General features: G+C 40.1%; 1 protein-coding gene across 5 annotated transcripts in view; it reads left to right on the forward strand.

Moving 5' to 3' along the window:
- The first annotated feature begins 754 nt into the window (after nucleotides 1-754).
- The window catches only part of LOC117754496 (ribosomal RNA processing protein 1 homolog B-like), a 36,504-nt gene continuing 20,158 nt past the window's right edge, over nucleotides 755-17,100 (forward strand). For 4 of the 5 annotated variants that reach the window (XM_034573369.1, XM_034573370.1, XM_034573371.1 and 1 more), the window contains exons 1-9: nucleotides 755-978; nucleotides 1,390-1,472; nucleotides 2,185-2,242; nucleotides 2,355-2,440; nucleotides 4,953-5,014; nucleotides 5,089-5,218; nucleotides 6,495-6,559; nucleotides 15,539-15,744; nucleotides 15,926-16,023. In XM_034573369.1, the coding sequence (XP_034429260.1) occupies nucleotides 852-978; nucleotides 1,390-1,472; nucleotides 2,185-2,242; nucleotides 2,355-2,440; nucleotides 4,953-5,014; nucleotides 5,089-5,218; nucleotides 6,495-6,559; nucleotides 15,539-15,744; nucleotides 15,926-16,023 (915 nt within the window). In that variant the 5' untranslated portion in view covers nucleotides 755-851. The remainder of the gene's footprint in view (nucleotides 979-1,389; nucleotides 1,473-2,184; nucleotides 2,243-2,354; nucleotides 2,441-4,952; nucleotides 5,015-5,088; nucleotides 5,219-6,494; nucleotides 6,560-15,538; nucleotides 15,745-15,925; nucleotides 16,024-17,100) is intronic. The other variant, XM_034573368.1, reaches the window with a different exon arrangement.

Raw genomic sequence — 17,100 nt, forward strand, 5'->3', positions numbered from 1 at the left:
CGCGGACCCGTTTTCAGTGGTTCGCGGGCCTTTGCCTGGGCAAAAAGAAATGTTAAGAAAAAAATCCTGTGCTTTTATTTTGAAGGGGATTTTTTTATGCAGCGGAGTGCCGTCTATTCACACTACTTAACAGTATTTGTTAAGGAGTGTGAATAGGATCAGTTGTGTTTGTTGTCATAGATTCAGTGAGTGAGTATTCTCAGCTAAAGCTACATAATTTGGGTCTTTTTGAAACTACTTCTCAGTAGATGGACTTTTTTATTTCAAGTTTGTGCATGAAAGCACTGTTGAGTCTGTTAAAAAAGGCTGAAGTTACTGAATTGTTATGTAAGTTGTATTACCTTGTGTCCTTAAGATGCACTTTTTGGTTTTTAATTAAAATGCAGCTAATTGAGTGTAAAAGGGAATATTTCCCTCTCTAGCATCGCCACCTGCTGGTCGTTTTGGTTTATCATTAAACTTGTTTTTTTTGTGTTGGCATACAGTGATATTCTGTACTATCTCAGGTTCAAACTGCACCATCTTTTTATTAAATAAATTTGAGAAGTTGAAAATGTTCCTCGATTTGGGTCGCGGCTTGTCATTAAGGGGTGATGGTGGGTCCCGAAGCCAGACCAGTTGAGAACCACTGCACTAAATAGTGCCTAGTCTGCCGGAAAGAAGAAGAAGAAGATTGTGTCTATTTTCTGATCCACACTCCGGAGCAGAAGGTGGCGGTAATGCACATATAGCTGGATGCCAACCGCCTTAAATCAAGAAGAAGAATATGAAGACGTCATCAGTCCGCGCCGCATGGAGAAACGTGGGATTAGCGTGCAAGAGACGAGTTTACCACGTGAAGCTGTGTGAACATGGCGTCGGTTCAGGACCCAGAAATCCAGTTCGCACAGAAACTAGCCTCCAACGAAAAGCCGGTCCGGACCAAGGCTATAAAGAAACTGAAGAAATACATAAATGTTAGGTCACAGAAAGAGACAGGTAAGCTAATCTGTGCGTGTTATCCAGCGGACTCTGACTTGCTAACGACAGCTCAAATACAGAGCAAACACTAAACTAACCTTAACCCTGATTTTAAAATGGATGTGGAGATGATATGCATGTTTTAACTGACCGTTTGACGTCTGGTGGTCATCCGGTTGTTTTAAAATAATTGGTAGCTAGTTAATATTCATGTGTCCTGGTAAATCAGATTTAGATTATAGACTGGCTGTAATGTAGCAAGAATAGCTGGATCGTTCACCCCTTTACTTGTTGCAACATAAAGTGACAGAGGATCGTATCTAGTACCAAAAATACATTCAATGTTCATGTCATCAGTTTCCACACAGCTAACTTGCATCCTGAACTCAAGAAGCATGTTACAATTAAAGCCTTACTTCCGTTGTACAGATGGATTCACTGATGATGAGCTGCTCAAGCTATGGAAGGGTCTTTTCTACTGCCTGTGGATGCAGGACAAACCACTGCTCCAGGTTCGTGCTACCTGTTTTCTTTTGTTATCAAGGTATCTTCAGAAGTTGTACAAATGTAACTGGACTTGCTTGTTTCTATAAGACGTTTCACCGCGAATCCAAGAGGCTTCTTTGGTTCATATTAAACATGGCACAAGTAAATGGTTTGTATTTATATAGCGCTTTTCTAGTCTTGATGACCACTCAAAGCTCTTTACAATACAGTTTTACATTCATACAGTGCATCTATTAGCAACACGTCTGTTTAGATGACTGTTATATTAAAGATACATTTTCAGACTTTCATCATTCTTTAATCTTTGAATTTTCATAAGAATATCAAAGAATATTTCATTACATGTCATTTAGCTGACGATTTTATCCAAAACAACTTCCAATTAGTGCATTCAACATCTAAGAGGGGCCATTTGGGATTCTGGTTTGAGGATGACCGCTCTTCCCCTCAGCCCCAAGGTTCATGTCTGAGGAAGTGGAACTAGAGCTTAGTTTTTTTTATCAGAACAAATATATTCTAAATGATTGCAGATCTGCCATTTGCCTCTTTTGATGTGTGCTCTTGACAACATCTTTAAGGGGAATGAAAACCTGCTCAAAGCCCAAATCAAATCTGTACCTGTCATAAAATTGAATTATAAATGTGTTGAGTCAACTACTTTCCCTCTTGGTTTAATATTTATTCTTAATATTGCAATCTCCACTTTTATTCTTATAGGAGGACCTATCAAACCAGATCTCCAACCTGATCCACAGTTTCCATCATATAGATGGCCGTAAGTTTCTTCATATAATTTCATCATGTTATGTGATTTCATTACAGGAAGTAAAATCAAGTCACATTACATGTCATCTGTACATTTTATGACAATGTGCTGTTTCCTGCAGAGTTTTTATACCTTGAGAGCTTCCTGCAGACCTTCAAAAGAGAGTGGACTGGTATTGATAGGTTGCGGATGGACAAGTTCTTCCAGGTCAGTGGTAACCGAACACTGCTTTAATAAGCACATTTTTCTGTATGACAACCAGACAGTCTGCTGATTTATCTGCCTGAATTTGACTTAAAGGGATAGTTCATTGAAACATTTTAATTCACTCCTTATCTACTCACAACTATGCCGGTGGAGGGGTGGGTGAAGTGTTTAGTCCACAAAACACTTTAGGAGCTTCAGGGGGAAAGAGTGTTTCAGCCATGGTGACCTCTTCTTCAGATGTAATAAAACAGAAAAAAACACAACATGCCTCTGTACTGCTTGTGGGTGTCTTGGTGTCTGACATTCATATTCAACTCAAAATGGTGCAATTCACACCATGTTTTAAGCCTCAAAGTCCACTACCGGAAGTGGCGATGCTAGCGGACATAGCCAAGAGAACGCGCATCCGCGCATACCCTTTCACGAGTGTGTGTGGTTTTCCGGTGTGGGTATGTGAACGTGCCACAGAGGAGCCTATTCGAGTACATTTAGGCTAAAAACACAGTGTAAATGATATCGTTTCGAGTCGAATATGAATGTCAGGGCTTGTGGACACTTTAATGACACCACACGAGCAGTATGGAGGCATGTTGTGTTTTTTCTCTTTGATTACATCTGAAGAAGTGGTCACCAGTTACTTCAGTTGATTTGGATGCAACACTTTTTACCCCCGAGACTCCTAAAGTGTTTTGTCGACTCAAACACTTCACTTTTGGCATAGTGGTGAGTAGATAATGAGTGAATTTAATTTTTTCGATGAACAATTCTTTACACTGAGACCAGTGGCAGAAAATTCCCTATCAGATTGTACAAATTTCCCAGGAATGCAGAGATAGTGCCTCACTAGAGTGGCCAGCTTTGGAATGAACATCTCATGAAAAAATAGTAGAAGTGTTGAAATGATCTGTCAAAATTAAACAGTTAATCGTGTACAGCTCCAACTGGAATGTTGAAATGTCACACAGATACTTAAAGCTAGTGATGGCGAGATGAAGCTTCATGAAGCATTGACGCTTTCATCCAATTGGTTCACTCATGGGCCGAAGCTTCATGGTGCTTCATTTGCTCTACTGTGCCATCAAGTGGACAATAAATGTGAAACAGGCAGTGATTATAATGACACCATGGCTTTGGTGTGTGAAGCTTTGAATTGAATAAATGAATGAATGATGTTTGTGATTCCAGTACATAAATTATGAACTTATTAATAGGGTGTCTGTCTTTATGATACAATGGCGGGGTCAAAAGGGAAAGTGGAAACAAATTGGGCAGAGGGATGTGATGTGAATGTGCTTGTTACTTGTAACATGTAAAATAGGGACATTTTAGTCATTTTTATTTAAAAATAACTTTTCCACAGTGCTGGGTTTCAGGCGGTTTCTTTTTTTTGCAAACAAACGTGCAATAAAGTCCCAAGTCCACAAAATGTGAGGGGGGGGGGGGATCCATTGCGTTTCGCTGCCCCTTTTATATTTCGATTAGCACGCCAAACCCGCGAACCATTTCCTGACTCAGTCACATGGTACGGCTGGGTTTGAACGTCACCACATACGTCAACACAAGCCTCGATACGCGCTTCAAAAAAAATCTTCCTGGATTACTCGACACACGCTTCGAAGCCTCGACACGGAAGGACACATCACTACTTAAAGCTTTACATCACTTTTTCATATATCCATGTGGTTAGGAGTGGGCGCTATATCGAATATACTCGATGTATCGCGGCTTGTACCACGTGCGATGTATAAAATTACTATTGCGACGAACGAGTATAAATTGTCACGTGAATGTTTTAAGCCGTCAGCATGAAATCCTTTTCAAGATTCGCTTCTCTCGCTCTCTTCTCATGCCCCTCTCACAGCAGACTGCTCACTCCCCTGCCCATCCAGAAAACTCTCCTGTGCACATGCATATTTTTGTATCAGGAGGAGGGAAGAGACTCAGAGCACGGAGAGGGAGCTCTGAGTCCCAGCGAGTTTACGAGAGTTCAGAGACGGTTATTGACAGTTTGTTCAGAGTCTTTCTGAATGCTGGACCGAACGAATCAGTTTATAAATGGTGAACGTGAGTGGCGTTCACTCCAGCGTGAAGCACCCAGTCAGTGACTTTGTTGAAGAACAAACGGTGAAAACACAGTTTCCTGATGATCCACAGCTGCTCAATGATCAGAAGGCAAGCCCCGACATATGTATTAGACTGGAAAAAAGGTCATTAACACCGTGTTTTAAGCCTAAATGTCCGCTGATATCTTCCGACGAGGAGCATTTAGGGACCGTCGGAAATGCTAACGTCCACTAGCTTAGCCACTTCCTGTTGACCTTTATGAATTTAACATTTGAACAGTGATTTAGAGGAGATTTCCAAATATCGAGATATATATTGTGTATCGCGATATAGCCTTAAATATCGCAATGTTTGTTTTAGGCCATATCGCCCAGCCCTTCATGCGTTTGTTAATTTCAAGCTATGCAAAGACGAAGACCCAAAAAATGCTTATTTTTTTCTCTGACAGCTGGTTCGCTTAATGTTCAAACAAACTTTTGAGATGCTGAAGAGGAAAAACTGGGAGAGCAGGTAATAACATATTTCTTGTGGTAATGTTTGTGTCATATCATGTTGAGGTGAATAACTAATGACTGTCTTCTTAGTGTGGTAGCCAGGTTTCTTGAGTTGCTGACAGCACAGCTCCTGCGGGGTGGCAGTGCAGCGCCCAGCGGGTTGCAGTTCCACATCCTGGATCTATACATGACTGAACTGGCAGCTGTGGGTTCTTCAGAGGTACAGCACCACTACTGACATTGGTCCTTATGTAACAACATTTTTGTATTCTTATGCTTTAGTCTCTCTTATATTAGTTTGTACGGTGAGTTCATACAAACATGCCACATCAGATTAAACAAACTTTTGTAACTCTGTTAGTGGAACACATCTCACTGTCATTCATTCCATAGGTTTCACACTTGGCTTATCCATTGTAAATGGCACAAGGAAGTGTTAAAGTTGCAGTGTGTAGAATTTAGTGACATAAAGTAATTCAATATAAAGGGCCCATTCTAGGGTAAATAAAACAATTTGTATAATTTAGATGAAACACACTCGTGGATTATTATATTACACTAGGATTATTTTATATTCAATTTCTGTCAATAGATCCCTTTCATCTAAATCTTACACACAGGACCTTTTTTAGGGGGTTTTGAACATGCAATACGTTCAACATCATATTCTACATCCTCAGATAATCTACACCAGTGGCTGACAGTAAGCAGCCTGCAGGAAGTTAAATACATCTTCAAATTTGTATATAAGCCACACACCTGAAACACATAAACAGTTTCATTTAAGAATATAAGACAAGATGGTGAATATCCCTTGTATGTTTGAAGGTCTTCTGCAGAATTTAAGTTTCCAACTTCCAGTAGATGTAAGCAGGTGTCAACCTGATGGAGGATGTTGCAAGGAAACCCCTGCAGCCAACCTCCACAGGGAAAACTATTGCTTTCCAGCCACGTTGCTCTGCCTCAAATGCCATGTCTGCATACTGCAGCCTTTTCGTCATTTGCTTAATCAACAGCGTCCTCCCAGGGTACTGGGAGGACGTCAACTCTTCGAAGTAGACGACGTGCAGGGTGTTTGACCCGAGTATCAGGTCTGGTCTCAGGGTGGTAGTGACAGTATGTGATGGGACTGTAAGCCGCTGGTCCATGTCCATCAACATTTCCCACTCTCGGGCTTGCTCCAACTGACCACTCCTGTCAGTGGAGGAGGCCCTCTTTTTCCCTGTTCCCCCTCGCGGACAAATGTTAATAAGTCCTGAGCTTTTAAAATCCTGTTTTCAGAGGTCCGAAGAGTGTTTTGTTAGCTGCATCTGTAGTGGGAAAGAAGTACTCAATTTACTACCTACTTACTAAATACAATAACATATAACCAATAACTTTAAAAATTGTTGTTATATTATATCACCAATCAATTAATAGCAAGTTGTTGCTGCATGCCATTGTAAAGAAATGCATTAATGCTTCAATTATCCTGATGTGGTCTTTTTTTTTTACAGCTCACTGCTAATCAGAACTTGATGTTCATTGAGCCGTTCTGCAAAACAGCTGCCAAAACCAAAGAGTAAGTCCACATCTCCTCTGACTTTTTTTGTTTTAATGCAGTCACTTATATACACATAAGTAATTAAATGGTAAATGGTTTGTATTTATACAGTGCTTTTCTAGTCTTGATGACCACTCAAAGCACTTTATATTAGTTTGCCCATCACCCATTCACACACATTCATACAGTGCATCTATTAGCAGCACTTGTTTTCTATGAGGGGCAATTTGGGGTTCAGCATCTTGCCAAAGGACACTTCAGCATGCAGATGGGTAAGACTGGGATCGAACTACCAACCCTCTGGTTGGAGGATGACCGCTCTACCCCTCAGCCACAGCCGCCCATAATTACCAACTAAGAATAAAATGGTAACTGCTATGTAGAACAGGTTAGATGGAAGCTGTATCCTAAGTAAGACCCTGTTCAAACCTGGTACAGTGGAAACCAGATAGTCATCAAGACGTCTGCTTACAGTGTTCATTTTGGGTCTTTACATACATGTTTACGTTAGTTTTATAACAGTTATCACAGGCTCCGTCAGTAATTCGCTGTTCCTGTGTATCATTTGCGTTGTGCACTTCCAACCGACTCGAGCCAAACCAAAAAGTTGTTTTTACCTAGTCTGAGTTTACACGTGTCCGTTGATACTGTGTGAGAGTGCGTGTGTCGGTGTGTATGTGATTCAGTGCAAAAAAGAGGAAGAAAGCGAGCCAGGATGAGCCAGATTAATGACTGCGCAGCTATGAAGAAAGATTTTATTCCTTTTAAGAACCGTATCAATCATTATGAAGTAAACAGTGTTGATATTGTGGCCGTCATTTCAAACAAATCGACGTGAGTTATGTGTTTCTGCGAGTCAGTACCTAACCTTGTCCAATCGTGATTGGATATCAACACAGTTCTAGATACCAGGGCTGAGCAGGGCCTAAAGGTTTTAGGTTTTTGTATCTCCCTACTAATTTCTCCAACGTATGTCTGTCTTTCTGTTTGTATGTAGAAAGCATGTCTTGCAAACCCATTATCTTGCAGTGCAGAGTTTGGTGCAATTTGGACATGAGATGCTTTCAATGTTAGTAAAAATGGGAATAAACAGACGACCAGCGCTCTATAGCTGTGTGTGTGTGTGGAGGTCATGCCTTAACGGTCACTTTGTGGACAGAGTTGAAGCTGTCTTCTTCTACATCCTCAGTCAAACTACAGCAGTGGTGGTGGTACAATCTCCATCAGATCATTTTAAAGCAGACATGCTGTATTACTGCTGCACCAGCTGCAACCCCTCAAATGCCAGCTTCAGCTCGTGCCCAGTCTGCCCTGATTGGCAGGCACGTCCAGTCTCATGACTGTTAAACTGTGTTTCGGTAGTGTTTATTATGCTTAATGTTCCCATTAAGCATATGTGGAGGTCGGTTATAGATCGGTGCTGGCTGAGCTGTCGAGCGAATTTCAAATCGTACCAGTTTGAGTGCGACAGAGGAGCCAGTAGTCCTGAAATACAACCAAGACTGGAGCAGGATGTTTCAGAGTGGTAAGTAACTAACTACTACGAGGATGTTTACTATATTTATGCATTAGTATCGGGAGATATTGAAATAAACGTATACATCATACATACTGTATTAGACTGTCATAAATATATAGGCCGGTACGATAAACAAAATGAATATAAAGGCTATGTGCTATTATCTACACAAAAATTAAGGGAACACTCATAGTATCGTCACAATATAACACCAAGTCAGTTAAACTTCAGCCATATAAATGTCCATTTAGGCAGCACAAGTGATTGTGAATCAATTTAATTTGCTTTGGTGCAAATGAAAGTGACAACAGGTGGAATAGAGAAGCAAAAGCAAGACCATCTCCAAAAAGGGAATGGTTTTGCATGTGGTGGCCACAGACAATTGCTCTCCTTATCCTTCCTGACATTCTTTTCTAGTTTAAGAAGTCACTACTGGTAGCATGAGATGCTACCTGCAGCTCAATCAGGTTGCACAGGTAGTCCAGTTGTTCGCTAGACAACACTGGAATTGGCAGGTCCGCCATTGGCTCCCCGTTCTCTTCACAGATGAGAGCAGGTTCTCACTGAGCACTTGTGATAGACATGAAAGAGTCTGGAAATTCCGTGGCGAACGTAATGCTGCCTGTAACATCATCCAGCATGACTGGTTCGGCGGTGGGTCAGTGATGGTCTGGAGAGGCATATCCTTGGAGGGTCGCACAGACCTCACTATCACTGAGGATTTTATCCCTGCAACGTTATGACAGTCTGACCTTATGCTTGTGCAGTGGGCCCTGGGTTCTTCTTGGTGCAGGACAATGCCTGGCCTTATGTGACCAGAGTGTGTAGGCAGTTCCTGGATGATGAAGAATTTGATGCTATTGACTGGTCCTCATGTTCCCCAGGCCTGAATCCGATTGAGAACCTCTGGGACATTATGTATCGTGTATCTGTTGCCACCACAGACTGTCCAGGAGCCTTTTCATACATACTACTTACAAGTTTTGTGAGGAAAATTCACACAAGTTTGATCTGCCTGTGAGACTTTGATTTTGGTGTGATTTTGAATCCAGTCCTCAAGGAGTTAATGATTTTGATTTCCATTGACCCTCCTTACGTTATTTTGGTTGTCAATGAATAACACAAATGTCAGTATAGATTTTCAACATTAATATTTTGTCCATTGAGGTCTTATGTTTGGTGCAAGTGTATATAAGCACATAGCCCTTTATGGTGTATAAAAGTATATGTGGTCTATATACACTGCTCATAAAATTAAGTTAACACATGTATCAAAAATCAGATCTTGATGAACAAATTATTCAAGTTGAAAATCTTTACTGATGTACATTGAATAATTTGTTGAACAGAATTACGTAACAAGGGAAACCAAAATCCCAACCCATTGAGTGCTGGATTCAAAACCACACCAAAGAGTAAAACATTTAAATCAGACTGATCCAACTTGAAAGTCATCATGGCAACTGTATGGCCTCCGCGTGCCTGTATGGACTCGGGACAATGTCTGGGCATGAGGTCTGTGCAACCCTCCAAGGATATGCCTCCCCAGACCATCACTGACCCTGATCATGCTGGATGATGTTCAGGCAGCATAACGTTCACCACGGTGTCTCCAGACTCTTTCACACCTGTCACATGTGCTGAGTGTGAACCTGCTCATCTGTTTAGAGAACGGGTCGATAAATGGCAGACCTGCCCATTTTGGTGTTCTCTGGCGAATGCCAATTTAACTCCGCTGGGCTGTAAGCACAGGTCCCACTAGAGGACGTCCGACCTTCATGCCACCCTCATGCAGTCTGTTTCTGACAGTTTTGTCAGAAACATTCACACCAATAGCCTGCTGCAGGTCATTTTGTTGGGCTTTGACAGTTCTCCTGTTGTCTTGCGTTTGCCTCTCCATTGCACCTGTTGTCACTTTTATTTGCACCATAGCAGGGGAAATTCATTCAAAATCACTTGTGCTTCCCTAAATGGACAGATTGATATCCCTGAAGTTTAACTGACTTGGTGTTATACTAGGACGATACTATGAGTGTTCCCTTAATTTTCTCTTTTTCCTAGCAGTGTATATATCGCTACCCTATGCCTTACACTTACTAGGGCTGTGCTCAAAAAATCGATATGGCAATATATATCGTGACGTCCTCCTTGCTAATGCTGTATCGATACGGCATCAAATGCTGTGACGGCAGTCTTGAAAACGAAACATCACCTATGGTGCAGTGCACAATAATGCCAATAGGTGGCAGCATAAGCAAAAACAGCTCATGTCTCAATTCAAAACAAACATGGAAGGAAACAGTGAAAAACTGGCGGAGTTATTGCACGTGAAATGCTTTGCCCGCAGTCTGAATTTGGCCCCTCAACGTGCACTCAAGACGCCCACTGTTTCCCGTCAACTGGGAAGAACTCGCAGCATCGTGGCTTTTTTTTAGGAAAAGCACAATTGCAAGCCATGCTCTGAATGAAAATCAGAAGCTACTTAATCTCCCCGAGCACAAGCTCATGACAGATGTAGCTACGAGATGGAACAGCGCCTGTGATATGTTGGAGCGCTTCTTAGAGCAGCAGCCCGCAATGAGCTGGCCTGTGCTGAAGATGAGGCTAAAGCCCTGAAGCCGCTAAAAGTTGCAACACTCGTAATGTCAGAAGAAAAGACCCCTACGCTGTCTGTTATAGCACCGCTGCATGCCCAGCTGTGCAACTACGCTCATGTCCAAGCAACAGACTCGGCACTTCCGAGGGACATTAAAAACACCGTATCTGGGGATCTTGGCAAGAGATATGTGAGCGACAGATCCTTTCTGTGCATCGCCTTTTTTTTTTTCTTTTTTTAATCGGGATTAGGCAGATAATTATTTTATTTTACTTTTAAGATCTTTGATGGCCAGAATTTTAAGTGTTTTGAGTAGTGCGATCCTTAAGGCTTTGCCTTTTGTTATATTGAATAATAAAAAACAGCTGTTGTAGTAAATTCTGTGCAGGACATGGTCATTATTCAAAAGCAACGTGTATCGTGATACGTATCATATCTTGGCCTCTGTATCATGATACGTATCATGAGGTTGTAGGCAATGCCCAACACTTAACCCCCAATAAACCAAACAAAGACATATAGCACAAACTCTTTTATACTCATTCATTTTGTACACCATACCTGCCTTTTTACATATGACGTACAGATGTATGTTTCAATTTTATTTGTACAGCGCCTACATTATCTCAAGGCAATTAACAGTCGGGTTGAGACCGTAAAATTATAGAGAAACAGTTTCCCACAATGAGAAAGCAAATTTCTCTACAGACAATATTTCAAAAGTTAAAGGTGTATATTATTAGAATAAAAAAGGTGTCACCTTTTTTATAAATAAAATAAAAAAGGTGTCACCTTTTTTATTCTCGTCTACCTCGGTCTCACTATCTGCTGCTGTAACAAGTGGTTTTCTCCAACCTGGCATCAATAGAATCTTCTCTGAATATTATGTATTGAGATACAACTGCATAAAATATAAACAGCTTTTGAATTTTACCACTGGATGAGTACAGCGAATGAAGAAATGAGAATTTAGAATTTTCCTTTAATGTATTTATTTTTGCAAATGTAGGAACATGCAGACATGTATATACAAAAACAATAGAAGGCAAGTTATTATTTGCAACTCAAATAATTTCTCGATCTGTCATGGGTTGTCCTCCGGATAAGCCAGGAGTTTCCTGAAACAACTGGCCAGTATGGTAGCTTCCAACTGACTCTTGACTGAAGCACGACTTGTGGCGAGCAACCACTTCCTCCTTTGAGGGTCTGTCACATTGGGATACCAGATTCATGGGGATGGGGACAAACACCAGCCTCATTCACTCAAGTAATCTGTAAAATATTTAATTTTAAAAATCTCTTGTTTTCTTGAGTCCACCATTGTTTACTGTTAACTTGATGTAAGGCTCCAAATCATTTATTTGAATTAGTTTTCATGTATGTAAAAGTAATTAAAACATTAAAGCAGCAATAAAACGTGTACAACTTACTGTCTGCAGGGTCTGTTTGTCTACTTGTGGAACACAACTCTGTAGACTGGTTGTCCTGTGGATGTTGTAGCTTGCTTGTAGTCTGCATTTTCATTGTAATGCATGTCAGCAACCTACAATAATAGAATAGCGACACAAGTTAATTATGTTAGTAGATTTATTATCTGCCAATCAGTGACTTTGTTATAAGATGGTAGAGTAACTATTTACTTATAAGTAGTATAAAATACATAAAGTATATTACCTGCACAATATTCCCATGAAAGGATAACTACATTCTTTGGTGTGAAGCATAGAATCGGGCTGTGGGACCCCTCCAGCGAGGAGGTTGTTTGATGGTGATAGCTCAGCTTCTCTACACCCTTGAGGACTCTATTCATTTTCAGGATGTTCCCCACTCTGCAAAGTGCCTCTGAACCTTGAATAATATTACAAATAAAAGGATTCCATTATAAAAAATCTATCAAAATGATATTTTTATAGAACCTTTCAAACAAATCAATTGCAGTTCAAAGTGCTTTACAAGCGATTGACAAAATGTTTAAAAAGGATTAAGTTCAGAGACAATGCATACATTGTAAAAGATTACAAAGTAAATAGAACAATAAAATGTTAATAAAAGAAAGTAATAATAAGAAATGGATTATAAAATAACAGAATAACTAAATATATAATAAATAAATCCAGTGTAAATTCTAAAACATAAAACATACAAATTATTTAACACTACATGAAAGCCAGGTTGAAAAGATTGGTTTTAAATCTACGTTTAAAAATATCTACATTTTCAGCTGCTCTCAGATCCTCTGGAAGGTTTTACCATTGTCTTGGAGGGTAATGGCTGAACTCAGCATCACCAAATGTTTTTGTTATGATTTGGGGAACTGCTAAAAGAAGAACCAGAGGACCTGAGGGGCCTCCCTGGTTCTTAAACCAAAAGCATCTCTGACAGTCTGGTGCAAGGCCATGTAGGGATTTTTAAACTTATTAAAGGATTTAAAAATGAATATAAAAATGAACAGGCAACCAGTGTAGGGACTAGTAGGCATGATGTGTACTCTCCTTTTAGTTCTCCTTAGCACTCGTGCTGTAGAGTTCTGAATCAACTGTAGCTAATTTGTTGTGTAACCTCAGTGTGGGGAGGAGTGGTTATCTATAATTACACAAAGATTTTGATTGCAAAGGTATGAGGTGAACCAATTTAAAAACAATACCAGACAGGCTAACATGGTCACTCAGTCTATGTTCAAGAATCTGATTCTCAATCACCATATTTCTACACAGTTTTAGGGTAAAGTGGCACCACAGCTATTAGAAGTGTGCAAACACTCCACAGTAATGTTAGCAAGAAAGCTACATCAAACAACTCTGCTCTCTATACTAGTCACCTTGTCTGTTTCAAGCCTAACAAACCCACAGCTAATAAAGCATACTCTTACACAGATGTCCAGTTCGGCCTAAGTTGGAACTGGATCATCGTTAACAAAAGTTTGGAAAAGCCAGCAGTAAACTAGGATCTATTCAGGAAGCAGTCCTCTGAAATGAGGTGAACACATACAAAAGGATGTCTTCTAACTAAAAGACTAACATTGGTTTTGTTGCTGCAATGAGCTTTTATTTTGAAAAGTTGCGAACTTGGGTCTGAAGATTGTGTTGGTTGCTCAACAGACCTCTGAAATAGCCAACATGTATGTATGAAAAAACAGTATAGTCAATAATTCAAACTTGCATGTAAATCACATGTAAACAGCAATAAAGAGAACTTTCATTAAATGAAAAAAATGTACTATAAAAGCTTCATCACAGATATACTAACTATGATAAACACTAAGTTTTATAACTTCCCCCTGCACACAACATCCAGCACATAAACAAATAAAAGTGTGTATATATAGAAATGTTTGAGGAGCACTCACTAATGAAAAGGAATAATTCTGAGAACTCTTACCACAAGCCAAACAAACTGGTTTAGAATGGCACTAGTAGGTAGAATTTATTTGATATATGTTTGATATTAGAGCAGGTGTAGTGCTTGGGATGGTTGAAACAATCTTAAAAACTTGACACATTTCTTTGAGTGTTTTACAAAACACCTATGGGTAAACCTTTTTGGATTTGCATTTGAAAGTCTTTTTTTTTTTTTTTTTTTTTTAAACGCATGTGTGTCATGAATTTTCTGTTTTTCCTATAGGATGTTTTTAGCAGGGGGGTTCATCCTTTTTCCCCCTGATTCTCTCTAAAACTAATTTTACCCTTTACTGTATCGGGATGGCCCTGGTGCGTTTCTCTGCATCGGTCAAGCAATTTGCTCCTTTTCTAATCACTCGCACGTCAAGCTGATCATTGTGATAACCTTGTGAAATGATGTGTATGTATGTGTTCTTGGATAAGCAGGGCATCGCTTCTTCTGCAACAATGAAGTTAACTTCTACCGGAAGAATTTCTCTCCTGTATGTTTGTGTCTGATTGTCTCTCTCGCTCTTCAGACGCAAACTGACAATTACATTTTAGTTATTAATCAATGGTGTCGGATTGTGGATCGGTCCGGTCACTTAAACCCTGATGTGCTCATTGTGCTCGTCTCATGTTGTGTGGCAGGCTGGTGCACAAAATGTTGGACTTTTTGTGTTTTAAAGGTACAGTGTGTAGAATTCAGTGACATCTAGTGAAGTTACCTATTGCAGCTGAATAACCCTCACCCTCACCTTCCAAACATGAAAGAGAACCTGTGGTAGCCTTCTGTTGTCATAAAAACTCAAAAGGTGTTTAATTTGTCCAGTCTGGGCTACTGTAAAAAACATGGTGTCCACCGTAGAGAGGACCCGCTCCAGATGTAAATATAAAGAAAATTGTACTTTCTTGTTGTTCTGGGTTTGTACCCTCATGGTTGAATGCACTTATTGTAAGTCGCTTTGGATAAAAGCATCAGCTAAATGTAATGTAATAAAGGGCCAATTCTAGGGTCAGGGAAACAACAATTCGTACAATTTAGATGATTACACACTAGTGACAACAGGATTATTTTATATTCAATTTCTGCCAATAGATCACTTTCACCTAAATTTTACACACTGATCCTTTTTAATGGGAAAATACGTGCCTCATAAATTATAGCACGATACAAACTAACACAAAGTCAATCCTTCAGTACCGGACACGACCGAAAACGTGTGGTTCGTGTTGATTGTATCGTTAAAGTGCAATGTCAGAACAGGCCAGTAGGGGCTTGGGGAGGAAGGACACTCTGGCAGGATACTTTGGCACGGTACAGGCACACAGGGCCAAATTCGCTTCTGCCTAAATCCTGAAGCAGTGGTGGTAATGCCACCACCGCCACCACTGCAATATGTGCATAGCGGAGACTCTGGTTTTGATACTGCTGACACTACAGCTTGCCTGAATACTTCATCCACTGAGTCTGTCATCTTTTCTTTTGATTGCTTTCTCACCAGTCGGACTCTTTTCAGAGCCATCTGCAATAGCATCTTCAGCTCTATTATTGACCAGGCTCCCTTCGCCATTGAAGAATTGATGCAGGAGGTGAACGCAGCTGAGGATTCTGACTCGGGACAGGCTTCTGAAGGGGATGACAAAGACCAAATAAAAGGAAAAATAAGCAAACCACTCTGCAAGAAATGGACAAGGATGAAAATCAACGGTACATATATATATATATTTTTTTACTAAATTATAGCAGTTATGTTAATATAAGTATAGTATATGGAAAACTTGAGGTTGACAAGTGCCATGGAAAAACTAAATTGTGTTCAGAAATAAATGTACAAAAAATATGAACAAATGGATAATTCTTATCTGAAATCTTGTATCTTTGTTCACAGGTAGTAAATCAAATCAAGAGGAGGATGATGAGCTTCTTTACTCAGAAGACTCAGACACAGAGCTGCCATGTGATGGTGACATCGGACCAGTTCTACAGGTAAAGCTTCCTCCTCTTTTCAAGACCCAATTCTTTCTTTTTTCCTTTTTTGTCCATTTCAATATCAAACTGTTTAAAAAGCTAACGTGAGTTAAGATTTTTAAAGCATAGTAAGACTTCAATTGGGAAACTGAGGTATCATATTGTCCTTCAACACACCAAGTGAAAACTATCTTCTATTGGTTCTATGACATAATGTTAATTAGCCTTTTTGAAAATATAAAGCTGAAGAATCCCCAGTTACAAGTCTCTGCGAGGTGATAACCTAGGGCTGGGTGATATGGAAACAAAATCTTCAATCACTTGATAGCGATATATATAGCCATCTAAATCAAATCAGTGCCACTGCACGGCTTAATTCGAACAATATTATCGGCAAAACCAGTGCTTGGAAACAAATAACAGGTTACAATGACGTCTTTACATGTCACAAAATATATCCTCTTTAAACAAATCAAATGACTTTTGTGAAAAAAAAGGTATCACCTATAAACAGTACAACTCTAACTAATTATCATTGGAAAAAAAACACAACAGGAAATTATTTAAACTGACAGGAAGTTATGCCCCTGTTTAATCCCTTGAACTTCTACACTGACAGCGAGACGAATGAGCAGTGTCCCCAAACCGCTGGTGCGTGCGTGTGTGTGTGACCAAAATGCGGAGCTGACGAGTGTGCACCCTCGTTCGCCCCACAGCTAAATAGAGTAAATGACGGTTAAATAATGATGAACTAGGCACTGAAACAGGAAGCGTGAAAATGTTTGTCTGTGTGTGAGTGCGTGGACTGCTGGCGGTCAGTGACGGAGCAGCTCCATCACAGGCGGTTATAATTATTCAGCGTTGGAAACCCGCTAAAACAATGAATTTAGCCGAATACATGAATCGATTATCTTAAGTCACTGCATCGATGCAGAGTTGTCCACCTCTATGCAGGAGCCCAAACATTAGCACGCGTGTTGCTGCTTCTCCTACACTTGATGCTGTGTGTGTCAACCTAAACTAATGTGGCTGTATCTCTATTCCAGCCACATGATTTATGCGGCGCTATTCTCATTATATATTATTTTGTGTTGT

This window comes from Hippoglossus hippoglossus, chromosome 21 (genome assembly GCF_009819705.1).
Source record: "Hippoglossus hippoglossus isolate fHipHip1 chromosome 21, fHipHip1.pri, whole genome shotgun sequence".
In the NCBI taxonomy this organism is placed as follows: domain Eukaryota; kingdom Metazoa; phylum Chordata; class Actinopteri; order Pleuronectiformes; family Pleuronectidae; genus Hippoglossus; species Hippoglossus hippoglossus.